The sequence below is a fragment of the Alternaria arbusti genome, assembly GCF_024043155.1.
Source record: "Alternaria arbusti strain BMP 1465 chromosome Unknown scaffold_2, whole genome shotgun sequence".
Classification (NCBI taxonomy): domain Eukaryota; kingdom Fungi; phylum Ascomycota; class Dothideomycetes; order Pleosporales; family Pleosporaceae; genus Alternaria; species Alternaria arbusti.
The window spans coordinates 769,487-797,309 of NW_026249942.1; the positions used below are offsets into that span (position 1 = coordinate 769,487).

Sequence of the window (27,823 nt, forward strand, 5' to 3'; positions counted from 1 at the left end):
CCCACTAGCGCGTCAGGGTCCCACGCTCTCGGGCCGGCGCCAGGAACGAACCGATGTCATCCCACCTGAACAGCTGTCGCTTTGCCCAAACATTTGCCCATGGCTGAATGAGTCTTTGCTGTCTGTCTCTCCCTACTGTGTCCCCGCCCGGCGCTGTTCCACGATGGGTCTCTTACCCATCTTCCTCTCGCTACTGCTACCCGCACTCTTGGCTGCCGTCTTTCTTCCCAAGACCCTGCGCTTCGCTGCGGAAATAGTGGGACAACATCTCCGACGATCCTCCCGTACACGACGAGAGTTACTACTGGCTAGGGTAGCAAGCGAGACCAAGACATTCGAGGCGCAGCAAAAGAACAAGAAGAAAGAGGACGATGACTGGGAACAGGTCGGGAATACACCTCCTGGCAGTGCAGTGAAGGATGGACCGGCGAATAGCGAATGGGACGGCATAGTGGGCTTCTTCCACCCTTTCTGGTATGGATAGCATGCTCTTGGACTAAGAGTTGTCGCTGACAGGCTGTTCGTGTAGCAATGCAGGAGGCGGCGGCGAACGAGTCCTTTGGGCTGCGATCCGAGCAAACCAGAAGCGCTGGCCAAAAGCTACTTGCATAGTCTACACGGGCGACCACGACGTCGACAAAGCCGCCATATTGAAGCGTGTCAAAGACCGCTTCAACATCCAGCTATATCCCCCGACCGTCCACTTCCTCTACCTCACAACCCGCGACTGGGTACTCGCGAGCAGATGGCCGCGATTCACGCTACTGGGCCAATCTCTCGGCTCTCTCATTCTCGCCTATGATGCCTTCAGTCTTCTCGTGCCCGACATATTTATCGACACCATGGGTTACGCCTTCGCCCTCGGCCTCTCGTCCTTCCTCTTCCCGACCGTACCGACCGGCGCATACGTACATTATCCGACCATTTCCACCGACATGCTAGACTCGCTGCAGGTTGGGGGCCAAGGCATCAATGCAGGATCTGGCGCAGGATACCGAGGCGTGGCAAAGAAAAAGTACTGGCAACTCTTTGCGAAATTATACAGCAAAGTCGGCAGCACCATTGACGTGGTAATGACCAACTCTACATGGACGCAAAGCCACATCAAGTCTCTCTGGGAACCATACCGTATCAAACGAAGCAAGGCAATCGACATCGACGTCGTCTTCCCGCCCGTCGCAGTCGAAGAAGTCATAGAGGCCGTTCCAGTCTCCGAGTCTAGCGAGAAGGACCGTGGCCCTTACCTGCTCTACATCGCGCAGTTCCGACCAGAAAAGAACCACCGACTGATCCTCGAGGCCTTTGCATCCTTCCTGCACTCCAAACCCGACCTCCCAGCGTACCCCAACGATACCCCGAAGCTTGTTCTGATAGGTTCAGTACGGAACTCGCACGACGATGCAAAGCGCGTCTACGAACTGAGGCTTCTAGCACACGAGCTGCACATCAAGGACAGCGTCGAGTTTATTTGCGATGCGCCGTGGCCGCAGATGCTAGAGTGGATGCGCAAAGCCAGTGTGGGAGTGAACGCCATGTGGAACGAGCATTTCGGAATCGGAGTGGTGGAATACCAAGCCGCTGGCATGATCTCTGTAGTCAACAACTCCGGTGGACCCAAGCTGGATATCGTGATTGAGGTCGACGGAAAACCTACCGGTAAGTCGAAAGCACCTCGTAATACCATATCCAGAACACTACTAACCTTTCACCAGGCTTCCATGCCACAACCGCAGAGCAATACGCCGACGGCTTCCGCAAAGCCCTCACACTTTCCCCCGAAGACACACTGGACATGCGACAGCGGGCTCGCCGGTCAGCGGAGCGCTTTACCGATCAAGTATTCGCCGAGAGGTGGCTGAAGAACACGGAGAAGCTCGTTGCCCTGCAAATCGAGCGCACAGCAAAATAAGGAGCGATTCACAAGACTGGGAGCATGGCGTTATACTGGGAATTTTCGATACCACACGTGAGCGTTGGGGCGGTTGCATACCACTTAGGAGTCTAGCATCCGATATGAATTCAACTTCTTGCTATCTGTATGTCACGGAGTACGCGGGTAGAAGTGATGAGTGATTTGCACATGTGCTGGCTGAGCTTTTTTGTATTCTGTCCCTTCTTTAGGGGGTTATAGCTACGTAAAGATATTCAAGTGGATGTAAACATCCCTATCCAGGAGTCCTTAACGCAAGTTCGATCCGACCGATCCAAACAGGTCGTCATCCTTACTAGCATAGCTTTTCGTAAAACGAGCATTAAGCGGCTAAAAGCCAATCGGTGAATGAATACAGCGCAAACAGCATGATAGCAGCAGAAGAGGAAGAATCAAAGTGGCGGGACCAGCCAAGCCAAACCAAGAATGCAAATAATCAAGCCAGATCAGAATCGCTCGAGTTCCTGGAAGCGCTCAACAGGGTCGGCGAAAGACCGCGTCAAGCCGACTGATGCCCAAAAGTCGTCACTGACATCTTCCCTGCGCGCGAGACGCTCCAGCAACGACCGCGCATCACGGAGCTCCTGATCGAGTGGTGGCGGTTGCGGCGATTCCGCGGGTATGAGTGGAGGCATACCCTCGTAGTCGTTGGCGCTCACGGGTTCCTCTGCTGGTCCGTCGAGCTGGGGGATTTGCGGTCTCTGCGGCGCTTCCGTGTCGGCATCCCGCCAGATGCCAGAGTTGTAGAAGCTGTGAACGACCTCGCTGGCGTCGCGGGATCGGTCGATTACGCGGAGTCCGTAGCGTTCTGTATCCCGCGCAGGAGGTTCGCTGGAGAAGTACGATGGGCGCATTCTTCGGCGAGGGGCGGTCGAGTCTGAGATATTCAAGCGATTCCTGCGGGCCTCTGTGCCGGTACGACGGCGTATGCTGCCGCGTACGTCCATCTCTTCTTCTTCGGTGTCGGAGGCTGAGTCGTCCTCCGAGGTATCGCATGCCCGCATGAATTGCTCGTTTTGTGGAGGGGAAGGACGTCGTGATGGCACTGTAAGGTGGGTTTGCGACGATACGGCCGAGTTGGCACTTCCTGCTCGTGAGCTGGGATGCGAATTTGTAAATGAGGCTGCCGCTGCGGCTGATGCGAATGATGACCCCGCACTTGGTGCGACGGGGTCGTCCACGACGGTGGTGAGGAAGCTGTCCCATTGCAACTGATCTTCAAAAGGACTGACGCTGCGATTCCGGTCGCCTAAGCCATCCAGCGCACCAGCTGGACTCCAGGACTCGCGCAGAGAGCTGGCAGGTAGCGGTCCGTCAGCAATGGTGCGGCGACCCATTCTACGCAGCGGAGGGAATGCCACAGCGTGGTTCTCGCCTGTTTCGTGGCTCTCCTCAGGCGCATTCGCACTATCATCTCGCGTCGATCGATCAGCACGGGGGCTCTGAGAACGCGTTGATCGTCTGGTAGCGCGACGGTATGATCTATATTCGCGCATGGCTGCAAATGGATCTTGCGCATCGCGTTGTGCCTCCGTTTCGGACGTCCGCGACGCTGTCGCTGGCGCAAATCCCGGGGTGAAAGCGGGCAGGGGGCGGTCATGGTCGGGTGTGGCGCGCGTCTCGTACGCGCGCATGTAGCCATCTAGGCGATTGCGCGACCGGCGCACGCTGCTCTCGTCGCGTTGTAGAGTAGGTGGGTGTCTGGAAGGCTCGTTGCTGCGGTATTCGGTCCTCGACACTTCGGGGACGGGTGGCGGTGCCAGACGCGCGCGATGCGACGAGCGAGGAATCCATTCAATATGCGGACCGGAGATGAGGAAATCCGTGTCGAGGGCGCTGTGAGGGCGCGGTGACCTGTTGGGTCTGACGCGGCGGCGGATGGGTGAGCGTGAGCCGGCAATGTCAGCCCTCAGTGCGTCTTTCTTCGCGTCTTCTTCGCGATTAATGTTCCATCCGATCGGGATACCCATGGCGCCAAATGTGTGATCTGCTTCGTTCCAAAAAAAGATGGGTGAGGTGCTGTGTTGATGGTGACGCGCCGGATGATGCTATGGGGATGGGTCGGAGAAGGAACTAGGGCGGCAGAGCGGCGCACGTCGCAGCCGCCTTAACCAGGACAGTGAGGCTGAAGGGTCCGGGGGAGGCGCAGAACTTCAAGCGGGATGACAGCGCTGGCACTTGTCTCCCAACATTCATATAGCAAACGTCTTTAGTCTAGATTATCACCTCTGGATAGCTTGTCTCAGCTTCGCTTTACTGTGTATCGCAGTTCGATGTTCCCACAGCAAACGACCCATCGTCTTCGCCAGGCGCGACCGCGATCGCCAAGCCTTAGTTACCCAATGCAGCAAGGTCGCACCTGTCCGCAGCTTTTGGTCCACTCGCCCCAATGAGTCAACTTAACCTGCAGGTACATCGTTTCAGAACATTCCGCGTCTGCCTGGATCCATAGTTGCCTATGCTACTGTAAACTACTCGTCTCGTGGTCATGATCCAGCCTGGCTTGGAACGGATCAGTCTGCTTCTGAAGAATGTCCACTTTCCGTGGAAATCGATACATGTCGCTGGCACCAACGGCAAAGGATCCATTTGCCACTATGCCTCGAGGCTCCTTTCCAAGCGACTCACAATTGGCAAATTCACATCTCCACATCTCATAGACAGGTAGGCACGCTGTCACGTGAGCTGGTTCTCATCTAACTTTTCCAGATGGGACTGTATAAGCATCAACCATAAGCCCGTGGAAGAGGCGCTCTTTCGCAAGATCGAGAAGCACTACCTGGACCTGAGTATAAGAGATGGCATCAGTGCTTCAAATTTCGAAATATTGACCGCCACTGCTTTCCACATCTTCAATGAAGCCAAAATAGACATCGGCATCGTTGAAGTGGGCATGGGCGGAAAGCTCGACGCTACCAATATATTGAACAACCAAGCGGTTTCAGTCATTGCAAAGATAGCACGAGACCACGAAGGCTTTTTAGGTGATACCCTAGAAGAGATCGCACTCCACAAAGCTGGCATCCTCAGGCCGGATGTGCCCTACCTTGTCAATCCTAAAAATGAGGGAAACGTCGTAGAGGTCATTGAGGAACATGCTCGCAGCATTGGGGCAGGACCTTGTTTGGAATATGACCCCCCGGGTTTTTCGAAGATGCTGTTTGCGAACGAAGACCGGCCACCAAAACCGACCGATCAACGAGAAAATATTGTCCTCGCAGCGAGGGCTACGATGGCAGCAATGGAGAGTCTCGGCAAAGAGATGAAACCGTTTGTGATGCAACAAACCTTGCACGGCGCAAGGAACATTCCATACCCAGGACGACTAGAGCCGGTTCGAGTACCGCCTATCTTTGGTGTGCCAAGCACGGATGGCACGACTGGAGTTGGTCAAAAAGGAGAGTTTATCCTGGTAGACGGAGCTCATAACGCCGACGCTGCCACACTGCTGAGTGGCCACGTCGGACGGAATTTGCGGGCAAGGAAGAAGGTTCCTGGTGTTCAAAGGCCACGCAAGGGATGGCCTATCACATGGGTACTTGCAATGACCGATGGGAAAGATGCACATAAGTTCCTGAGAAACATACTACACCGAGGAGACAATGTCGTCACTACATCCTTTGGTCCGGTGGACGGTATGCCTTGGGTGAAACCAATGCATCCAAAACGACTCCTCGCCATAGCAAAATCGATCGAGCCCACTATCACAGGGCTAGCTGTGGAAGAAGGCGGGCCGCTCCGAGCGCTTTGTACAGCAAAATACCTTCGAGAACCCGAAGGACCGATCGTCCTGACAGGTAGTCTGTACCTTGTGGGTGACCTTCATCGCGATTTGCGGGCGAACTATGGAAAGGACTACTGGAATAGACCACATTTTGAGGAGACCAGGAAGAAGTTTGCAGCGATGCTAGAGGAGGAGAAGCACAGAGCCAACCGGCTGCTCGGCGGACCCATCGATTCCTTTGATCAACCTCTTCATCTCAATGCCGGAAAAGGCAAAGAGAGCGATGAATGGAAAAGGCAGCAGGCGAACCGCGAAAAGCGGAGGGTCATGCAAGAAGAGATCGAGGCTCTTGACCGAGAAATGGAACTTCTCACAGCCGAAGAGCAGCGTCTCACAAAAGGGCGCACACCGGCTACAAATAACGACACACCGGCTACAGATAAGGGATCAAATCCACCCCGTATCCACAACCCAGCAATAACTTTGTTAGAGGAAGGCGCACCCCTTCCCAGCAAATACAAGACGAAGACCCTTGAAACCGGGGCAAAGATCAGATATCACAAAACAGTGTCGTCGTCACTGGATGAGGAGAAACGCGTGGAGCCTTCTCCTCCTATACATAGGGCACCCCTCAAGGCCGACTCATACAGTCCGACCACCTTGGATAATGGCGGAAGGATAAGATTTCACAAAGTAGAGTAAGTGGCTCAGCCAACAACAGCGAATGGCGTACCGAAACTGACCAGTGAATAGGAGCAGGAGTGGCACGCTGGTGGTCAACTTGAATCACCGTCGGGAGTAGACGTTCGATCGGCGCTTGGAGGTCGATATCCTAACCTGTACGATATGATTGTGTATGAATGTTGCGGTAGCGGTGGATTGCAGTCTGATTGTGACGTGGTATGTGCAAGGAGACACTACTGTGCAAATGTCATTGTATCTTCTCGGTTCTTTATGTGTATATCGTTACCGAACTTATCCTGGGGTTTTTAGTGCATTACACAAGTAAATGTGCTTCAGTCCCTATCGTACGCTCTTGACTCCAAGTTCTGTCCCAAAGAGCACAAGAGCGCACGTGCAGAAGCAAGTAGCCGCTCTCCGGCGATACAGCATCTAGCGGTCACAGATCTACTCAGCTCGCAAACTCCACTTTTTACTAGTGAAACTACCGCATGCGGTATCTTTGGGAAGAAAACCGTGGATTATGGCGATCTCTTGGCACAGCGAAACGTCGCGATCAGTTCTGAGAGGGCGCTGCCCCCCGCGGCGGCGCCGGCAAGGTTAGCGGCCAGCACAGACCACCCCACACAATATTCGATTTCGACAGTCGAGCATCGTGACCCCGACAAGCCTACGCACGCCCGATTCAACTCCGCCGACAACAAGTCAATACTGTCAGTAGCCCTTTTTGTGCAGCCGTCAGAGGAACCGCCACAATAGCACAAATTTAGCTGACTTAGAAAATAGCAAGCGACAATCCCCCGTCCAAAACCCTCCAACCACACATCATGTCTCACGAGTCGGTCTGGTATTCGCGCCCTAGGACTTACGGCAAGGGCTCCCGCGAGTGGTACGTTTGAATCCAAAATGTCGATACACTAGATGGAGGAGGGGGAAGAGGCGCCGATTATATATGCGGCTGGGGCCAGGGCGAGCGCACCGTGTTGGTCTGCGCGAGGGGAGGGATTGGATGCACCTGATGCAACGGGCCAGGATACCAGTACGCGATGGCTAACACAGTACTCACAGCCGCGTCTGCACCCACCCCGCTGGTCTGATCCGCAAGTACGGCCTCAACATCTGCCGTCAGTGCTTCCGCGAGAAGAGCTCCGACATTGGCTTCGTCAAGGTACGTCCTTGTTACCCACATTTGCACAAAAGCACGCATACTCACATCGCAACAGCACCGATAGATTTTCTCTCTACCGTACGCTTCGAGGGCTGGAGTAGAAGGCGCATGTGACGACGATGATTACCTGACGATACGATACAACAATGTTACCTCGACCCGACCGCCCCACACGATCAAGCAAGAGGACGGATATGGGTCTGAGATAAAAGGAAAAGCAGGCTGAGAGAGTGGGCTTTGTAGTCGGGTGGGGATGGTTCTGCATGGCGTATTTCCTCATACTGTGTTTACGGGCAATGGGGGATACCCGGCCTTGCATGCAATGAGAAATCAATCCTGAATTCACAATACGGCTCTCACCTGTGGCGTGAATACATGGTTTATTGGTGCACTGATGTAACAGAGGGGCGTCTTTCGAAGTCAGGACACATGATGCAGGTTATCATCGACAACTGGGACCTAGGGCTCGCCACCCCGACACCATATCTCATCATCGATGGCCTGGTCTTCTTAGTCCAACCATTACACAGTCATGTGTAGGGCGAGCGCTCATCTTCCTCGTCATCTCACAGAACTCGTCAAGTAGCAGATGATACAATATCGCCAGCACAAGCAAACAGCAGATATACATTGAGGACAAGGCAGAAGCATCCAATCTCATTCATACACAGGTATATACGTCAACCTCTTGATATCAAATGCGCGCAAACGAAAGCAACAAAACAAGACGTAAGAGACATGTACAAATTACAACCTTGACTCATGACATCCCGACGGCCAACTGTTCAAAGAGTCGAGAGCACGAGCATCCGTCATCCACCCATTCATGCCCGCCATGCCCTTTCATTCATCGCCCTTGATTGCCATGAACAAACGGGCAAGGAGAAATTATTCCCCTTCTCTTGATTCCACAAACACACGTGTTGCTTACTCCGCCTGAGGCATACTCTCCACCTCTTCACTCAACGCCCGCCAGTTATCCGCCTGCAGCTCCGCATACTTGACACGTTCCTGCGCCCACTCCTGATGCAGTCTACTAACGTGGTATTGCGACTTTTGGAAGAAGAGCAGTTCGTCGCGGATGCATTCTTGGATGAAGACGCCGCGGGCGTGTTGTTGGACGATGGATTCCTTATCCTAGTATCACGCGTTAGACGACCATTTCATTGAATAACGGGGATTGAAAACTAACCTTGAAAATGGCATCCTCCACCTTCTCCGCTTCACCGGGCTTGATCTGCTCGGCGGGCTTCTGGCGGATGTTGTGGAGCTTGGTTTCGTTGTTTGCGATGCGCTTTTCCAGTTGGGGGATGTTGTCGCGGGCGTACTTGTCTCGGCGGTCGAACATGTCGCGTACGCTGACTAGAGTGTCTCTCTGTCTCTTCAGGTCTTCGAGAACACCTTCTTCCCATCCTCTTGATTCGTCTTCTAGCAATTGTCTGCTGGAGTCGAGGTGTCGCGCTGTAGCGTTCATGCCCTCGTTCAACAATGGCACGTCGTTTGTGTCGACGGCGTATGTTTCTTGACTTGACTCTGTGAGTCCGCTGAGAGCAGAGGAGAAACGTGCGTATTCCGCTGCCATTCCTTCGTTTCGGCGGGAGAGGCGCTCCATCATGCTGCAGAGGGTGATGTAGGTTTCTGCGCTGCGTCGGACGCCGGATCGGACGGTGTCAAAGAGCTCAGGGAGGGTCTTCGGGAGGGAGTCTTCGAGATCCGGTGGTAGGGGTTTGCCGGTAAATTCTTCCTGAACAGATAGGTTGGCTTGTTTGCGCCATACTGCGAGTTCCTGTTCCAATTAGTACGTGCTGGGCAGTCTCCAAACAGATTAAACCTACCGTAGGTACTGTCAGGAACATGACTACCAGCTGCTCCTGGTTCAGCACTGGATGCCGTACGAGCGCGTTGGTGAAGCGCGCAAGACCCTTTCTTCGCTTCTCGAGGAAAGTGGCATCCGCAGCTATTGGGTTGCCGTTGACTAAGAAATCTCAATACGTATCAAGGCCACAGCAGGATGAGTACTTACTACCGACCCTCTTTGGGGGCAACAATGGCAATTGTCTGAAGGGATACCGCTTGTGCAGACAGTCCAGCAGCCAGACGAAATCACTGTATCGGCGCACGACCTTTGTGGTGCGTTTCGAGCTGGCGACTTCGTAGTTGCGGTGCTGGAACATGAACATGCCCTCTTTCTCCGAGAGCGCAGTAATGGTAATGACCTCTTCGTTCCCACTGCCGCCTGGATTCAGTCGCCCAATGGATCTGCCCAACTCTGGTGTCGCATTGGACCCACCCTCTCCTCCTGCGGGTGCGCCAAAGCCTTCTTCACCCAAACCAGGGGCAGCGAATGGCTGGCTCGCTCCACCATTGTATCCGCCCCAGCCACCTTCACTGCTCAAAGAACTTGGCTGGACGGGCTGCGGGATGTTGGAGGAAGCGGCGGTCGATTGTGTTGTAAATTGACTCGTCGTTCGTGCGGTTGGAGGTAAGCTCGAGCCGTTGGTGTGCGGTTGCGAGCTTGTATAGCTCGCGTGGCTGTGGCCTCTGTGCAGGTCGGGGCTGCCCCAAGGATCCGCCTCTGGGTCGCCGAAGGATTGCTTGCGCATAGGCGCGCTCGACTTGCTTGCAGGAGACGGTTGCTGCGCAGACGGCTGGCGTTGCGGCGCGGGAGGGGTCGGGGGCTGGACTTGTTGGGGAGGAGGTGATGGTTCGCGGGCCTTGGTGGACTGCGGCAGCGTCACCGTTGGGATGGGAAGATCTGGCGGGGCGTCAATGTCGTTCTTTCGCGGCATGCGCGACAATGCTAACACTCACTCCTTTTCCTCTCGTCGACGCTGTCTAGGGTGATGTCCTCATGCTCTTGCGCCAACCCAATCAGGGCGAAGACAACATTGAACTCGTTCCTGCCCAGTTCGGCGCTGCCACCGGACGGTAGTACAATCTCGAGTATCTTGGACTGCGCGTGACCGGGGATATCGCTCTCGGCCAGTAGCTTCTTAACACCCTCCACGCTGACCCCATTGCCTTCGCGGTCGCCAGCGTCTAGCAGTGCGTCGAAAGCGTCAATGTACGAGTCGGGCACGTCCGAGGCAGGCAGCAGCGACTTGACGAGAGCTTCGCGTCCGGCTTTCTTGGGCGTGGGGAAGCCCCAGGGCGAGTCGTTGGCGTCGAGGTCGTCTGCGAACAAGCTGTTGCCCGTCTTGCCCGCGGGCTTGGGATCGTCATCGAAGAGCGACGACGACTGCTTCGCGCGCTGCGGCGGGTCATCGTCACCGAATAAAGACATTGTCGTCTGGAGAAGATGCGCAGCCGACTAATTATTTCTAAGCTGCACGTCGTCGATGGACAGAATGCAGGGCCACAGCTTAGACTGGAGGTGCTACACGCGATGATAACATGGAGCTATGATGCGGCGGTGCAAGGAACCGGGCTCCACTAACGCCCGTCCCATGCCCTACCAGATCGTCACAGCCTTATCAATGCCTTGGCACACCTGCTTGACTTTTGACAACTGTAAACGTAGGAGTTACTGACAAGTGCAAACGTATGATTTACTGATTTATTGATATTTTGCTGTACATGCTATAGCGCTTAATAGATCGCAGTATCCACTGCTCCCCCTGTCGTCGCAGGCTTGCGCCATTCCACCTAAATCAAAGAGCCTGACCTTATGGCCGGCGGGTATCCATCCCTCATACAAACACCAAAGATTTTTTAAGTTCCAATTGCGCCATTCCATGCCGATGCTGTGTGGAGTTTCCACTTTCCTCAATCCATGCCATCAATGCGCCGTTCAATGTGGGGGTATATACATGCTATCAACGTTCGAAATATAAACAGAAACATGCGAGAGAAGATGGTGCGCCGACAATCTACCTGTCGTGATCTGTCCGAGTGTGGTTTTCCGGCCTGCTAAAGTCGATGGTTGATGTCGACTCGTCTTGTGGCAACGGTGAACTTGGTGCAGACGGCGGTTGTCGCATCTCTGTCCCAAGACCACCATTGTTGTGTTGGCGACCAAGCGGGGCTGCCGGCGAGAACCGGATACGGGGAGTGCGTGTGGAGTTTGGCGAGGCCGACAGGTTAACGACCTCGCTTGAGTTAGTCCCTCCATGAGATTGATCTTGTTCGCTCGGAGTTGGCGCACTCGCTTGCTGCGTACCCGCACTGGCAGAGGACTCGTCCTGTTGCGCTTGTTGCTGTTGTCGGATAATGTCCGGAGACCAGGTTTGGCCCCGAGGTTGGGCAGGAATGATTGTGACTGGTAGAGTCGTTTCGTGCTGTGACCCAGGCTTCTTCTTCGACCTGAGCTTTTCGCCTTGCTGTGCGGCAAAAGTACCCAGGCGATCGGCTAGAGCTAGCCCGTTGTAGTTGCGAGGGGGTATGTTGGCTGCGACGTCGTCTACCGCGAGTGGTTCGATGACCTGCCCCCTCTGGAGTTCCTTTGGCGGGGTCCGTCCTTTTCGTCGGAATGGGTTTCCTAAAGCTTGCCATTGAAATCTACCCCGGCTGGTGACAGGTTCCAGTTCTCCTCCCTTCTCAGGATCCTCAGGGTCAGCTGGTTGAGCCTGAGGTTCCTGTTGTGCGTTTTGTGTTGGTGGTTGTGTTTCACGATTTCCTGGTCGATCGTCTGCTGGGACGTGCCGTGGATTCACAGGTGTATCGCTGATAGGATGATAGCGGACTGTGTATACAGTCGAGTCAGCACTGGTGGTGTCTGTCCTGCTGACCGGTGATGCGATGACTGGTACCGGAGGCGGGGTCTGCACTCGTACATAGGCCCGCGAGTTGCGGTCTCCACGTGCAGCAGATGCGGATCTTCGCACAACCGGGGGTGGTGCAGGAATGTGTATGGTGCGCTTCTTTCGTGCTTCTGCTCGTGGCGATTCGGTCATCTTGCGTCCAAACCTCTGAGCAAGGTCGTTGAAGCGGCCGGCATGTGCTGAGGTGAACGCGCCAAAGCCGCCTGAGCTTCCCCCACTCTTCTTCTCATCTTTTTCTGATAGCTGGCCCTTGCGTTTTGAAGGCCACTTGGAGTCGGATGGGGTGTTGTCGAGCATGTCGTCTCCGTCGTATATTTCTCTCCCTAGGATTCCGTCTTTTCTCTCTTCTCTTTCTAGCGCTTCGATGCGCTCAACCCACTCCCAAACGATGACACTGGCAGCGGCAGCCCCTACCCAGCGGAAGTAGTCTCCCCATCCGGCAATGGTATAGTTGGCGATATCGGTAATGAAAAATACGACGGGTGTGAGAATGGCGATGATAGATAGCAGGGCAACGACGCTCATGTTCCACATCATGGAGTGGTAGAAGGCGTATCGTCTCTTGGTGATGGCATAGTACATGACCCAGGCGGCGTAGAGCATGCTGAGTGATAGTTGGAACAAGTAGCTGAGGGCAGGGATCGCGGTGTCGAAATGTGCGGGGCGGCGTTGGTTCTCATAGGGACCGAAGCTGTTCAGACAGCTGAATGCAATGTCGAGCAGGATGAGAGCGAATCCGACCCATTTGATGATGACCTTCTCTTTGTGGCGCGGGAATAGGCGTATCAGAGTCTGTACTTGTGCGAGCCAGAGGAAGATGTCGGAAACAACGCGCGAAACCTTGATTTCCATGCCAGCCACGACCTGGTCGCGCAGCTCCATGGCGTCGATGAAGCCCTCCTCGTACTGGCGTTCGGCGATCTTAAACGTGTCGGCGGTGGCGAGCGTCAGGGAAATGGCGACGGTCAGGGCCGCGGCCTTCTGCAGCCATGGACGGCTTCCGACTCCAATGATCGATCCGCTCCCTGTTGCGCCGCTGATCATGCCGCGTCGTCCCATGAGCCCTGAGCGTCCCGAAGCGTTGCCGACGAAGAAAGTGCGTGGTGTGATGATGAGCATGATGACGAGCATCCAGGCGATGACGGTCGCGGCGCCTGTCGCGTAGGCCTGGGGCGTGATGGAGGCGTGGAAGGGGTCGCGCATGTCGGCGACGCTGGTGATGCCCCCCGTGCCGTCGTCGATGTTGCCCTGCTGGGTGGCCGTGTTGGTGCAGAGCGGGCGGAAGACGGCATTCTGGTCGAGCGTGATGGTGTTGCCGGGCGAAATTTCGATGGTACCGTGGGCAGGCAGCTTGTACGAGGGACAGTGCTGGTAGCGGTCGTCAGTCGCGTGCGTGGAGGGCGTCGCGGTCGTGATACTCACGTAGGGTCGGGTGGCATCGGGCGCGCGACGGTCCAGGAGAGGCGCTCCATGCCGCCAGGACTCGGCCTCCCACATGCTCGGTCGGCGGTTATACTGGTCCAGCAGCAGTTCGTGTCCGGTAGAAGAAGCCCATGGAGATTCAGACGAGCGACATGGCCTGTGTGTGGTGTTGAGGTCGAGGGTCGCCGTCGTGGGTTAAGCGTCAAGGCCAAGTGGGAGGTGTCTGGGCGAAGCTTGAGGGAATGCAGGCGGTCCCGGTGGCACCTGCCGTTCCAGACTGCCACTGCCCGCCGCTGATTGGCGCGTCTTTCGGCCCTTCCAAACAGAAAGTCAGAAACTACCACCAGCCGCGGAGCCCCCAGTCACTCCGCAGCCCGAAACGTCGCAGACTGAAGCCAGCAGAGTGGGCCGCGTGTGCAACTCCAAACTGCTTCACGCGCGCTCTGGGCTTTCTCGCCCGTATCAATCGCGAACACTGTGCAGCCTCCTCAGGGTGAGTCTCGTCCGCGCATGAACCAATCTCGTCGGCGCAGGGTGGCAGGGCGCGCGCAGCCTCGGATCATATCGGGGAGACATGGGGGACCCTCTTTTCGCGACTGGGGAAGCTGGATGCCTTCCCCAGCACTGACAGCAAAATCTAACCACCTGGCCGCTACTGCACCCGCCAGATCAATGTGTTCATGCGACGATGAACTGCAGAAAACATGGTTTGGCCGTTCCCTGCTCACGCTTCAAACGACAGCTCGGGGCTAAGATTCACTACTGCTACTGCGTCTATCCCAGCCCAGGCCTGAGGCTCACAGATGGCGTGATCTCGGTGACAGCTGCACCATGACTGAAGCCCAGTCCGCACAACAACATCGATATTCTTAGTTCAACGTCGACTTCATCCCAAAACCGGATTCTGCGTCCTCGTAATGCACCAGCGAACACATCATCGCGAGTGGTCTGTATACCAGCCGTTGTAGCCGGGCATCGTCCGAAAAACACATCGAGTCTACCACGTGCATGCGCTTCGCTTAATTGAAAAGAGCGCATTCAGTTCATTCGACACACGAATCGAGCTGTCTCAATCTGTTCAACCTTGAGAACACCAACCTCAAGAGGCAAACGGGACAAGCTGCTTCGTGCGGGCGAACATCCGGGAAAGCTTGAACACGCCCACGTTCTGGCCATGCGCGTCTAGAACCACCAACACAGTTCAGCCTGGTCTGACGCGCTTGATCCTTCCGCGAACACCTCTGCAGCTGTGCGCCAAGGGACACTACATGCTGCCGACTTCCGCTCCTGACGCCGCTCATAGCCTGCAGTCAGTGTCGCGCAACATGACGAACCTATGGAACGTGCTGTCAGCCGAACTCTGTTGTCAGCTCTCACCGCTTGCGATAATTTGGGACTATGTATACAGCGAACAGGTATCACCAAAACCGTCATCTTCACGTTCATCCGCTGGAGTTCGACAAAAAGATACTCGAGTCTCATGTCGAGCGTAGACTCCCGAACACCGCATGCGATTAATTTGTATGTCTGCGTGACATGCCGGTCCAAACTGCCCTTCCAACACGCGCGCTCTTCTATTTTACACATCCCCTACAGTATCTTACGCTTTGCTCTCTGTATCTTGGCGCGGCATAGCTTTTCTAAGGATTGGAAATGTTCATATGTAAGTGTGGGATCTAAAACCTTCTAGGTGCACAGAGGTATCACAATCGGGTAGCTTGGTGCCCTGAAGCTCGCCAAACGAGGGTATCATCGCCTTTGAGGATATCAAGCGGGTTTGTAGCATTGACTTATGAGATGTCTTGTGGAAACCTGAGTACGTGAGTCCGTACGTAAAGGTTGGAACTGTTTGCTGTGCACACTCCATTGCCAGACATGTATGTGAAGCCACATTCAATGCAACGAACGCGTTTTCACATAGGAGTATGTGAATCTAGTCGATGTGCTAGGTATAAGTATCCCTCGACATAGCCATCCTTGCGTTGCTTCTTTAGAACACGCATTATACTATCGATAATTACATATACCTTTCAACTTACTCATCACTTCAATCAGCATTCGCCTGGAGCGAGCATCAGCACATCAATCAATCACGTTTCTTCCAGTCACGCACAACTACAAAGAGACCATTCCAACGTCACCTAGCTATATTACGCCTGATATCCCATCGACAATCCCACTTCTTGGAATAGCATCAGTTCACGCAGGAAGTGATATCTTCAAGCTCTTTAGAACATGATGAAAGACTCAGTGTTAGCACCAAAGAGTAAGATCGATGTGAATACATACCGTAAACAGCTCCAATCCTTGGAAGCACTGCGGGCCGGAAAACCAGAACCCAATTTCAACAAGAAGAAGCGGGTTCCGCCCCCAAACGAGGGAAAGGGCCTGTATGACCCAGTGTTGGCGCCAAAGAGCAAAATCGAGATGAAGAACTATCGCCAACAGGTCAAAGCCTTGGAAGCTCTGCGTGCCGGAGAGCCAGAACCCAAATTCAAGAAGAAGTGGGTTGAGCCCCCAGATGACGGAAAGGGTCTACCACCTGCTGTTATAAGAAAGGATACTGTGGTGCAGAGAAAAAAACGCTTATTGGGGGACCGGCTGGGACGAGCAGAAAAAAGCTGAGCGTCTTGAACATAAAGAGGCACAGGCACAAAAGAACCTCAAAGCCATCAACAACGCTCGATCTAGAGCGGAGAAGAAGAGGAATGACCACGCGAACACTGTTCGAGCTAGGGGCATGCCAGAAACCTATTTCAGGAAGAGTATGCCAGCGGCTGCGAAAATGATAGACATGTGCGATCCAGAACCACGTGGAGGGCCGAAAATCACGACTAGAGCGCAGCGAAGTGAAGATTCCTATACCGCTAGTGGCTGATGTACCAGCTCGCAGACCAAGCCTTCGCGGGAAGTTGAAAGCCGACAAGGCAGCGTATAAGAGACCACCGCAGCTAGAAGCAGAGCCAGAGATACTCAAAGGGAAGGCACTGTACAAAAAATTGACGACACCCTCGGCCCAAACCCCGACTCGTAGAATGATTTCAACGCGTACGGCCAATCAACGATTAACGGAACGGGCATTTTAGTTCCAACTTATTATGTTCCAACAGATGAGGAGAAGGAAGCAGCGGAGAAAGCAGCGAGGGTGAAGGTTTTACAAGCCGCTGAGAGAGAGCATGATGCTATGCTGAGAAAGCTTGAAGATTCTTTCGAAGACCAGGACAAAAGACTCGAAGCGAGGCACAAGAGAGAAAATATCGATGACCGGATCGAATTACGATCAGAAGAAAGTCTGCGTCAAAGGCGCGATGTAGCGTTTCTGAAAAAAGGGATCAGTTGGACAGTTCAGAGCACTCTACTAGACTGCAGCTAGGCATGATTAGCAGGATTTCAAGGAGGATTGGTTCCGGATGAGATGCAGTAAGCAGGCCGAGCTAGACATAGAGGAGTTATACATGTATTGAATGGGGCGCTTTCGACGGGAACCCAAACCTGACTGTCGATTGGCGAGTGCGGTGACATTGATTAGTTACAACACTTCTGCTAAGCACCAAGATTAGTGGAACATGCGTGAAATCAAACCAACTAGACTAATGTCTCACTGAAGAGATATCAAGGCACATGAGCATTTCGTAATGATGGTGAATGTTGTTTAGCGAATGTTTGTGTTACAGGTTCGTTCTGTGCAGTTGACGGTAGACCGCATGACGCTAGCGCACGTGCTCGCGCGCCTGCCTGAATCGCCGGGTCCTTGCAGATGCGCACTCTTTCTGCCGCCCCACCGTCATCGCAAGGAAGACGCATTGTTGCCGTCCTGGAGCACTCTCTACAAACGTTTGGATAATATAATAGTCGCGCATCTATCCTCGGGGTTTTGCGACACTCGCACATCTACAGCGACGTTTTCGCAACGCGATTGTCCGACGCGACGGCGCTGCGCAAGATATAATCTGGGGCGACACTTCAGTGAGAGACATCCATAGTGAAGCAGACTCCAAGACTGGACACGCCAAGATGGCACCCAAGAAGGCGCGCGATCGCAAACGGCAGACCAAAATCAACTTTTCACCTGCCTCCCATTCCTCACCTGCGACTAAATCGACTGCCGCCACGACTATGGGAACCTCGCCGTCGCGGCCGAACATCACGGCTACGACACCGACAAGACGAGCGCCTAGCAGAGTTTCCAACAAAAGCAACAACAAGAAGCATGATTCTTCGAGCGAGGACGAGTTGGTAGTGGGAACAAACAAGGCGTTGCAGTTAGGGATGCCAGTCGGGGGCACAGCGCGTGGTATGTTCGATGGATCGAACAATGGCTCTGCCAGCTCAGAGACGTCGGAAGACGAAGACGAAGTACAAGTGGAGCAACCGAAGTCGCGAAAGCGGAGACGAGCACCGACGCCCAGCGAATCTGAAGACGAGGAACCGACAGTCACAGTTATCCCGCGCAAACGACAACGCCGTGTTATCGAGATCGGATCAGATACATCGGAGAAACCGAAGAGCAAGAAGAAGGAAGAGAAGAAAAAGAAGACTCAGTCTTCGAAGGCCAGCAAACGGCGAGAAAGGAAGGAGAGTACACCAGAGGAGGAAGAGTTGCGGCCTGCGCCTCGCAGCAGCCGAAGAAAGACTGCGGAGAAGGCCCCGACACCAGACGAAGACGAGGATGAGGACGAACCTCTTACTCCAGCACCGAGCTCGAGGCGGAAGATCGTCCGCAGGCGTTCTCCATCCGCTGAAGAAGAGGAGCAGAGCCCACCTCGAAGCACGAGGCGCAGACTGAAGAGACGAAAGTCACTTTCAGAGGACGAGGAAGAGCCGTCAGCCACGCCCCAACTCACAAATCGTGGGGATTCTGCTTCAGACGATGAAGACGAGGAAGCGAGTGAGGGAAGTGCAAACAATGACGAGGACGACGAGGAGCAAGACGAACTGAAAGAGGAACTTGCGTTCCTGCGATCCTCACCATTACCTGATCGCGGCAGACTAAGAAGCACGCAAGGCAAGCCCAAAAACAAACGCCAGGAAGCTCTAGAAGCATTGAAAAGACGGCGTGCTGGTACCAATGAACTGCCCTCTTCTGCGACACCTGGGCGCAAAAGAGCGGTTGTGGTGGAAACAGACTCCGAGTCTGAACTCGAGGTTATCAAGGAAGAGCCAGACAGTGATCTTGAGATCTTGGAACAGGATGACATCGAAGACGACGAGCAAGAGTCAGACCGCGATGCCAACGCCCTTGACATGTTCCAGGAAGACCAAGAAGATGAGCACTTCATCGACGACGATCCGGACAATGTGCTCGGAGAACCGTCTGTCAATGACGATCTCGATGAAATGCGTCTGGCGTTCAGTCTGTCGCGCGCGAAAACACGGGATCTGTTCAAACACGCTGTCGAGTGGATGGTCATGAAGAAGATTCATCCAGCTTTCGATGCGGAGAAGAACGTTTACGTGCTGACTTTCCGCAAACTGGACGACGAAGTGAAGGGTCTCGCGGGTTCCAAGTACACATCCTCAGCCTGGACAGCAGACTTTACTAGAGCCATTCGCGCAAGACCGTTGCTCTTGATGAACGAACTCAGCGCTGCCGAAAGGGCCGTGATGTCACCACATTGCGAAGCATGCAACCGAACCAACCATACTGCGAGCTTCGAGGTCCTCTTCCAGGGCCAGCCCTACCACCCGGAGACACTGGAACCTCTCGCCAATGCTTCAGATGACAGCGATAGCGACAGTGACTCCGCCTTATCCGCCGACTCTGAAACCCACCTCAACGGCGAAAAGCCAACCTTCAACTACCAAGGTGACCGGATACCACCAGAGTCCCACCGCTTCCCACTGGGTTCGACTTGCAAAGCTAATGCCCAAGTTGCGCATACTTTGTACCACTGGCGCTACAATCTCTACCAATGGGTCAAAGACTACCTCAAGGATGAGGGACATCTGACGGCGGAGAAGCTAGTCAAACGAGATGGGCGAAGTGATCGCAAGAGGGAGAAGGAGGCACGGAAGATTGTGGATACTATGGAGGAGAACGGGCGCATCAAGCAGCTCTACCACTCGTACAAGGATCAGCTTAGGGCAGCGGTGGAGGCAGATAATGATTATGCGCATGGATGGGGTAGGAGGGGTTGATGATTTGCGCGTCTGCTTCGAGGGACAGGGCGGTACTAGCAGCCTGGGTTTCTTTGTTATTGACGAAGGAGCTGGCTTGTATATCAGCACATCATCTCGATCGATAACGAGCGTGAACGTTGAATTGACGATGAAGAGAAGTCCAACGTATCGATTCGTAACTTGTGGGTATCATATGCTTCGTGACTATGGTGTTCGACCCCTTCTTTCTTGCTTGTTGTAACTCAAAGCATTTCCTCTTCCTCCATAGGCGCCGGAACGCTCTGCGCAATCTCAACATCCACCTCCTTGCCGTCGCCCTTGACCTCGCCATCTTTGACCTCAGCACCTTCCTCGGCCGCTGCCTCTTCCTCGTCCATATCCTCATCACTAACCCACTCCCTCTCCTTCCGCTTCTCCTCCGCCTCCAACTGCTCAAGCGCAACTTGCTTCTTCGTCTTCTTCGTGCCATCGCCATTGACATCCTCCCAGCCCTTAGCCCTATCCTTGATCTTCTGTTCTTTGCCCACGCTCTTCATCCGCTTCTTTTCGAGCTTTTCCATGTTTTCCTCCGCACGGTCGAGGCCCTTTTCGTAGCGTAACCGTTGTGCGCGGGTCATGTTTGTGCCTTTCTTACGCTTCTTCTGGATGCCGGCATCTTTTGCGGCGAGGGCGTGGGGGTTTACTTTAGAGGGCCGCGATGGCGAGGCGGAGTCGCGGGTTGTGTGGGCCGGTTTTTGGGCGGCTTTGTCGAGGTTGAGGGAGGGGGAGACGGCGCGACGGGCGGTACGGGAGTGAATGCTCACCGCTGTGTGGTTGTTAGGAGTTGTTCATGAGGATGGTATTCTCGTGGTACATACGGCGCTTCTTGACCTTTGCTGTCTTTGCCATTGTGTTGGCTTCTTGTTGTCGCTACAGAGTTCCGATGGTGTGAAGGAATTGATTAAAGACGCGCGATTACGTGTGATAGTCACGGTACGTGGAATACTCTCTAGTGAAATCTCGTGTGCAGTCGAAAGAAGTCTCAACTGGACCCAAAATCTCCAAAAGTCCCCACTAGCTCGTGAACGCGAACCCAAAATTCGGGATCCACTTGAGCCGCTAGCGCGCTCCCGCACCTTCCCCAATGACCCTTCAGAATCGCGTGCCTCGCCCTTGGCCTAGATATTCACGCCGTTCCGCCACCACCGCCGTCGCCCGTCTCGCCCCGACTGTCGCACCCAGTCTCTCGCCCATGTCGCAGACAAACACACCGCCGCGTTTGCTCTGTCTGACCACAACTACATCCATGCGCTGGCCCGAAGGTTGAAAGACCCACCATTTGCGCCTGCAAGCGTTACCCAACTCCTAGTTCAACCTGGAAAAGCCTCTCGCTACCGCCGCTCCCACAGCCTGCCTGTAGCAGCCTAGCGTTTCAAATTTATTCCTACCTTGCACCCAGCTATGAGCTACGCAGAGTACCCCGAATTCGAGGCCTATCAACAACGCTGGAACACAACCCAGTCGCATACCACCATCACGTCCGCCCTGCTCGGCGCCATCATCGGTCTATACGTCCTGTTCAAAGCCTTGGACGTACTCGGATTTCCCGTCTGGGATTTTATACAGCGCTTTCTCGAGATGGCGACCGACGTCCTGCGCATGCGCAGCGCCTCCTTCAGCTCAACAACCTCCAACACTAGCAACGACGACACAACACAACAGGGCGGCATGTTCGGTAGCCTCTTTGGCATGAGCCCGGGAAATCTACTACAAAAAGGGGTACGAGGTGTCGCGAACGCCTTCTCGCATGGCCCCAGCGACGTGCCACCAGGCCTGGGCAATATCAGCAACTCTTGTTACCAGAACAGCGTTATCCAAGGCCTCGCCTCCCTTCCATCGCTACGCGACCACCTTTCCAAGACGACCTCCGCACACCCGGCGCTTACCTCCGAGAGCACAAATGGCGCGCTATTCGATATCATCACTAAGCTCAACGACCCTGCGAATACGGGTCAGCATTTCTGGATACGTGGCAAGTTGAAGTCGATGAGCACTTTCGAGCAGCAGGACGCGCAGGAATATTATAGCAAGATATTGGATGCGCTCGACGAAGAGGTCAAGAAGACTGCGAGCAGTAAAAGGCGGTCCTCTGTCTCGTGGCTTGAAGTTACAAAGAGCCTCAGTGACTCCAAGGACCTGGATGAGAAAGCGCAAGAAGGAACAAAAAACGGGTCAGACGCGACGGAAACATCACCTCAGATTCCATCGAACCCGCTCGAGGGACGCCTCGCCCAGCGCGTTGGCTGCACGTCTTGCGGCTACTCTGAAGGCCTCACGCTCATTCCGTTCAACTGCATCACCGTATCCCTTGGCAGGAACTACAACTACGACGTCCATGAATGCTTAGACGAGTATACGACCCTAGAATTCATTGATGGCGTCGAATGCGCAAAATGCACACTGCTTAAGCTGGAGAAAACACTCGCGCCCCTAGTTGCTGGCAAGCCCGAATCGCCGCTGAAGGCAAGGCTAGACGCTGTACAGGAGGCGCTTGAAAAGGAGGATTTCGAAGATAAGACACTGCTGAAGACCCTGAACGTCCCGAAGAAGAACTGGGTGCAGAGCACAAAGTCGAAACAGGCAGTCGTTGCGCGAGCGCCACAATCCTTAGTCCTTCACGTCAACCGAAGCAGCTTTAACGAGTATACTGGTATGCCGTTCAAGAACACCGCAGGCGTCGCATATCCATCAGTGTTGGATCTCGGAAACTGGTGCTTGGGTGGCATTCCTCATGGTTCACAAAAGCCCGCTGCATCGGAAGAGGAGTGGCCAAAGGATCCTAGACAGTCGATGCTAGCAAGGGATGAGCCCATGACAGACTCGCCCTTCCAATACCGACTGCGCGCCGCTGTCACACACTATGGTTCGCATGGTAACGGTCACTACGTCTGCTACCGCTCGCACCCTAAGCCTGCGCCTAAGCCCAAGAGCGATGAAGACGCTGAAGTGCCATCAACAAAAGACGAGGAGGCCGAAGACGTTGTGATGGAGGACTCACAAGAAGACTCAGCGGTATCACAGCCAGAACAGTGGTGGCGCTTCAGCGATGACAGCGTATATCCAGTATCTGAGGAAGAAGCGCACCAAGGCAACGTCTTCATGCTCTTCTACGAGCGCATCGACGAAAACACTCCTTCAACGCCAGATGCCAGAGTAGAGTCTATATCCGCAGCAGAAGAGGCGCCCTTGCCACCAGCTGATCTTCCCGTCGACGCATCAATGGTTGTGGATGATGAAGCCATCAAAGTCGCCCTACCCGAAGACAACGACGACGATCTCCTCGACACCCTCCCCACACCAACACAACCACCTCCCACTCTCGACCCTGCGTCACCAGCACCTCCAGCCCCAGAACCCGCCTCCCCCTCCCTCACAACCAGCACCCCCACCGAGCCCACCCACCCAATCATCCAACACGACCCCGAAACCGAAGCCAGCGACGCAGAATCCGAAGACGCGCCTTCCACCCAACTCACCTCGGATTACGAGTCTGAAACCGATAATTTGACGCCGCCGAAATCTACGCCTACTTTGCCAAAGGTCAGTCCGCATCTTATGCGCACGGCAGGGAATGCGTCGAGTAGAGGGGATAGTGGGAGGCAGAGTTTGCCGTTGGTGTCGGCTACGTAGTTTGTTAGCGGTGCGAAACGGGTTAAGCTTGAGGGTGCGTGGTGTGGTGTTTTGTAGAGTAGGGAGGATAGTGGAGAGTCGAGGGTAGTGCTGGCGCGGTGAAAAATGAGGGTGTTGATTGTTTTCATGGGATTTGGCGCTGAGGTTACCTGTTTGCCCGACAGGGTCAGGTTGGCGTTATTGACTTATCTTTTTCGTATGGGTATCGCATAGCTAGTTTCTTGAGGTCATCGCTATTCTTGATTGCCATGCTATCAATTCTTTAAACACAGTACTTTCAGTCTTCTTCAAACGTATTGTGTGGTAGTAATATTCTTAGTCGGGCTTTCTATGTACACGTCTATACTAATATCCGTACTTGCCTCCCAAAAAATGCAATGGCAAACGCCCCTATACATCATGCATTTATATACATTATACATCAACCAGATCTTGATCTCACACCTGAGACTCCTGCATCACAACATCCCTATCCCCGTCATCAACTCCCTCCTGCGTCCCCGCCAGACTCGCCGTACCCTCCTCCCCACTCTCCTCATTCCAATTCTCGCCTCTCCAGCCTAAGCCCGCCCACTCCCTACCCGCGGTGCGCATGACAGCGTCGAAATCTACATCGGCATCGAACCACCTATCCTTCCTCTTCGTTTCCCTAACGCCTCCTTCGAGTGCCACACGACTTGCTCGCGTACTTCGACCTCTTTTGCCTCCTATTCCACCAGCACTAGTCAGTAAGCTTGACATGCGGACACGTTGTTCTTCGAGGATCTGCTCGTGGGCTACGATGCTGCGGACGTAGGGTGCTAGATCGAGCGTGATGATGCTGAATGTGCGGTCGAATGACGATGGTGTGAGAGTGAAGGAAGTGCGCTCGGGGAGGAGTTGGTCTGGTGGCGCGGCGAGAGGGTCGAGAGCTCCTGCAAAGTCAAGACGTGTGAGGGTGGTGTCTACGTTTTGGTTTCTGCGATGCTGGAGTATGGCTTTTGCGTAGTCGGTTTCTGTGCGTAGATGGGAGGTTGTTGATAGGCTGTGGCTTTGTGAGAGATCCGGGTATGTACGCTGTATGAGCAGATGTGTTTGTGTGGAGAAGGCGGTGTCGAGGTTCAAGAAGTCTGAGCTATGATCGACTTGGAGTAGAGGTGCGGCAAGCGTATAGCTAAGGCGTGCTTTGTCGGTGATCAGTGGCTGGGTGGAGTCGGTAGGCTGGTCAGAACTGGAATCATATGTGGGCAGGTCGACGCGACAGAACACGTCGGCAGCACTGAGTGAGCCGGTGTAGTCCTCCAGACGTGCGAGCTCTTTCAGTTGGTCAGCCCGATTCGTATTGGGTGTTCCGGATGACTGTGCACCGGTTGCTTCAGAGACTCCCCACGCCGAAGGGCTGATACCCCAATCAGCCCAGACTTCCTGCAAAAGCTCTTCTTCTTTATCAAACACAGAGTTGGCTTGCGTTTCGAAGACGTTGTGTGATAGCCAACCCATGCCAGATGTGTATGTGCCTTCACTGGCAACTCTCAATGTTTGACCGTGTTCGTCTAAGTCTTTACCAGGTGGCCAACGCTGGTACATCCACTCGAGGCCTCCCTTCCTATCGCCTACAGACATCTGGCACCAGAAGTCAAGTTCCATGATACTAGCTCGTAGGTCGTGGCCCTTCGATTCATACATTTCTTTCACAGTCTGCCGCTCCAAGATATGACCTTCCCTGCCAGCAAGAACAAGCAAGTAATCTGTAGCCAAATCCACGGGAGGGGGTGATAGCCGAAGGACAGCTGCAAGGGGCAAGTCTTGCATGGGTATCTGTCGCTCATCGTTGCAAGTGATGACGATGGGACGCTTGGACAAGGAGGCAATCTTTGTAATCTGCGCCCAGAACTGCTGGTCTTCCTCGAAAAGTATATCAGCCTCTTCGATGAGGATCAGCGATTGCTTCTGCGAGTTGCGCGAGGCTTGTGCCATGGGCAGTGTAGCCTGAGCTGTGGGTGCTGGGCCTTTGCTGACTTCTGGTATCTTCGCCTTGACTTTCGGTTTGACCGCTCCGGCTCCGGTTTTGACTTGGAAAAAGGAGGTCATCGTCCCTTGTCGGCCACTGCTGATGTCCTCTTCTAGAGCAGTGTCTCTGTCGGCATCATTCGCGTCGTCGGCCGCTTGAGCAGTCTCTTGCACAGACGGTGCATTGCGTTTGTGATTTACGAGGTGGTTCCCGGTCATATCACCGACCTTATCTTGTATGTCCTTCCCTGAACGGCGCATACCGGCGTGGATCTCGAATACTTCGAATCCCATTTCCTTTGCGACGGCATGCACAGTTGCGCTTTTTCCGCAGCCGTGAGGACCGCTGATAAGTACGACGTTCTTATTACGCGTCCACTGCGGTTGCCTGTAAGATCTCGGCTGTGTGAAGCTGGTCCCTTCCGCAGCCGGGAGCATGACCATGTCCTCCTCATCCTCTTCATCGTCTGCTACAATGAAATCGTCTAGAGCTTTCTTCCGCTTCTTCCGCGGCGGCTGCTTGACATCCAGTGTTGTAGCGACTTTGGCTGCGCCGCTTACAGCCATGACGGTCAGACTCTGTAACCAGTCTTTGAGAACCACTGCGTCCATGCCAGTTTGCAAAACGTGCGATGTACTCTTCGGGCAGTACTTTAGAGTCCATGGTTGGGACTCGCATTTGGCCTCGTCAAATGGCGTGAGACAATGCTCGATTTCTCGGAACAGATCTTTGACAGCGGGGTGAGACGGCTTCTCTGGGAGCTCTGAAGAAGGTAACTGGGCCAGTAGTTGTCCACGTACCAGGCGCTGGATCTCCGACCCAGTGGTGAGTAGCCTTTTGGGCAGACGAACATCTTCAGGAGGCTCAAACTCGGAAACTGATCGAGTCTCGCTCCTACTGCAACCCTGGAGGCCTCGCGCCAGCCTCGCGACCACGTTCTCGTGTTCCGGTAGTATCACCACAGCTTGCTTCAGCTTGCGAGGTCTGAGTGGCAACTGCATACATGTAGCATTGTCCAGACGCGGCGATGGGGATTCCAGGTTGCGGACATGCGCGTTCTCACAAGTGGGCCAGCAGACTTCGTTGAGACCAGATTGTTTTCCCACATTACTTGTCTGCAATCCTCGCCTAAAAACCGGTGGGCCCTCAGGCGATGGATCTCGTCGAGTCTCGGCGCGCAGCTTTCCCGGGGTCACAGCGCTCTTCCTTGGGGTTGGAGGTGGCAATTGTGCGACGACTTTTGCTGGGAGAGCGTCATTCGGGGCTTTGCCGAGAAAGAAGGGATGTGTGCTCTTGGCCGGCCCAGCTGGTTTCGATGTCGCCTTCTTTTGGGCCGCTGGACGCGCTGCCAGCTTCTTCTTTGCGTTTAGAATCTCCTCAATCTTCTGGCCCAAAGCAGATCGGCTCGCTGCATCAGTTCCGTATCGTATGACTGTCACGGTGGGAAGCATCTTTGGTTTCGCGCGCGGGCGACCTCTTCTTTTCTTCGGTGACGCTACAGTGTCGAAAGCTGGTTTCGGTGGGCTGGAGACTAGTCTGCCGCTCTTGGTAACTCTTATCTGTTTCTTTGGCGTTGTTTTCTGCGATTCTTCTGCGACGGGACCGGTTGGAAGGGTGGCTGCATCCAAGTCTGGCAGAGGCTGTGTGCTGGGCGCGACAGCTTGTTCTTGTATTGCATCTACCACCATATCGCCTGCGTGAAACGCTGTTTCTGGTAACCCTTGCACCTCAATTGGCCGCGCAGCTTCCACCTGCAGTTGCTGGTGCCAATTGAATGCATTGGGCTCGGATTGCGCTGAAGTTGGTGGAATGGAAGGCTCTGGAGACGCGGTCTTCTGCCTCTTCCTCCGCTCGTGGTTTGGGTCGACCTCTAGTGAAGCCTCTACGGGTATGTTCGCGTTGCCCGAGTTCGCTTCATTGTTGTTATGTATCGTCGGAGGGCGAGTGAATTTGTCTAGAGAGGCTTGGTTCTTCGCGTGAGAAGCTACCTTTTTGCTCTTTGGGTCGGCTTTTCGTGCCCTCTTCTTCTGTCCTTGGATGGAATTGGCATCGGCCTCAGTGATTTCTGGATCGTCGAGTGCGTGATCGATAGGAGTTGCGTTTGCGTTTGCGTTTGCGATTGGCGATGGGTCTGGTACGTGGCCGTCTAGGAATCAGGTAAGCGCGGAATTTGCGAGTAGTATTGTGGCATACTGGTAGCTTTGGTAAAGAATGGATGTACGTTCTTGCCCTCTAGATTCATTGCAGGTTGTACTGCTGTGAGGGCCATTTACAGATTGTAAGATTATGGGAGTAGTCCAGACATGAGTGAGAAGCAGATGTAGTAGTAACAGGGTGTGGCAGGTGATTGCAATAGCCG

The 27,823-nt window shown here is 54.3% G+C and overlaps 10 protein-coding genes across 10 annotated transcripts; 5 read left to right on the top strand and 5 right to left on the bottom strand.

Moving 5' to 3' along the window:
* Positions 1 to 163: 163 nt before the first annotated feature.
* Positions 164 to 1,909, top strand: ALG11 (asparagine-linked glycosylation protein; the record flags this gene model as incomplete). The annotated part of the gene is made up of 3 exons (XM_051442379.1): positions 164 to 474; positions 530 to 1,656; positions 1,713 to 1,909. 3 exons carry the CDS (start codon positions 164 to 166, stop codon positions 1,907 to 1,909), a joined length of 1,635 nt encoding a protein of 544 aa, XP_051305967.1.
* Positions 1,910 to 2,376: 467 nt separating this feature from the next.
* Positions 2,377 to 3,900, bottom strand: J4E86_001817 (uncharacterized protein; the record flags this gene model as incomplete). The annotated part of the gene is made up of 1 exon (XM_051442380.1): positions 2,377 to 3,900. One exon carries the CDS (start codon positions 3,898 to 3,900, stop codon positions 2,377 to 2,379), a length of 1,524 nt encoding a protein of 507 aa, XP_051305968.1.
* A 518-nt stretch (positions 3,901 to 4,418) lies between these two features.
* Positions 4,419 to 6,356, top strand: J4E86_001818 (uncharacterized protein; the record flags this gene model as incomplete). The annotated part of the gene is made up of 2 exons (XM_051442381.1): positions 4,419 to 4,594; positions 4,640 to 6,356. 2 exons carry the CDS (start codon positions 4,419 to 4,421, stop codon positions 6,354 to 6,356), a joined length of 1,893 nt encoding a protein of 630 aa, XP_051305969.1.
* Positions 6,357 to 8,430: 2,074 nt separating this feature from the next.
* J4E86_001819 (uncharacterized protein) lies at positions 8,431 to 10,786 on the bottom strand (the record flags this gene model as incomplete). The annotated part of the gene is made up of 5 exons (XM_051442382.1): positions 8,431 to 8,640; positions 8,696 to 9,289; positions 9,339 to 9,478; positions 9,527 to 10,258; positions 10,315 to 10,786. 5 exons carry the CDS (start codon positions 10,784 to 10,786, stop codon positions 8,431 to 8,433), a joined length of 2,148 nt encoding a protein of 715 aa, XP_051305970.1.
* A 586-nt stretch (positions 10,787 to 11,372) lies between these two features.
* Positions 11,373 to 13,760, bottom strand: J4E86_001820 (uncharacterized protein; the record flags this gene model as incomplete). Its single annotated transcript, XM_051442383.1, has 1 exon — positions 11,373 to 13,760. The coding sequence occupies one exon, from the start codon at positions 13,758 to 13,760 to the stop codon at positions 11,373 to 11,375; it is 2,388 nt and encodes a 795-aa protein (XP_051305971.1).
* A 2,160-nt stretch (positions 13,761 to 15,920) lies between these two features.
* J4E86_001821 (uncharacterized protein) lies at positions 15,921 to 16,563 on the top strand (the record flags this gene model as incomplete). Its single annotated transcript, XM_051442384.1, has 2 exons — positions 15,921 to 16,189; positions 16,245 to 16,563. The coding sequence occupies 2 exons, from the start codon at positions 15,921 to 15,923 to the stop codon at positions 16,561 to 16,563; spliced, it is 588 nt and encodes a 195-aa protein (XP_051305972.1).
* A 1,136-nt stretch (positions 16,564 to 17,699) lies between these two features.
* J4E86_001822 (uncharacterized protein) lies at positions 17,700 to 19,823 on the top strand (the record flags this gene model as incomplete). The annotated part of the gene is made up of 1 exon (XM_051442385.1): positions 17,700 to 19,823. One exon carries the CDS (start codon positions 17,700 to 17,702, stop codon positions 19,821 to 19,823), a length of 2,124 nt encoding a protein of 707 aa, XP_051305973.1.
* Positions 19,824 to 20,047: 224 nt separating this feature from the next.
* J4E86_001823 (uncharacterized protein) lies at positions 20,048 to 20,693 on the bottom strand (the record flags this gene model as incomplete). Its single annotated transcript, XM_051442386.1, has 2 exons — positions 20,048 to 20,610; positions 20,663 to 20,693. 2 exons carry the CDS (start codon positions 20,691 to 20,693, stop codon positions 20,048 to 20,050), a joined length of 594 nt encoding a protein of 197 aa, XP_051305974.1.
* Positions 20,694 to 21,245: 552 nt separating this feature from the next.
* Positions 21,246 to 23,474, top strand: J4E86_001824 (uncharacterized protein; the record flags this gene model as incomplete). The annotated part of the gene is made up of 1 exon (XM_051442387.1): positions 21,246 to 23,474. The coding sequence occupies one exon, from the start codon at positions 21,246 to 21,248 to the stop codon at positions 23,472 to 23,474; it is 2,229 nt and encodes a 742-aa protein (XP_051305975.1).
* A 438-nt stretch (positions 23,475 to 23,912) lies between these two features.
* Positions 23,913 to 27,706, bottom strand: J4E86_001825 (uncharacterized protein; the record flags this gene model as incomplete). Its single annotated transcript, XM_051442388.1, has 2 exons — positions 23,913 to 27,610; positions 27,658 to 27,706. 2 exons carry the CDS (start codon positions 27,704 to 27,706, stop codon positions 23,913 to 23,915), a joined length of 3,747 nt encoding a protein of 1,248 aa, XP_051305976.1.
* Between the last annotated feature and the right edge of the window lie 117 nt (positions 27,707 to 27,823).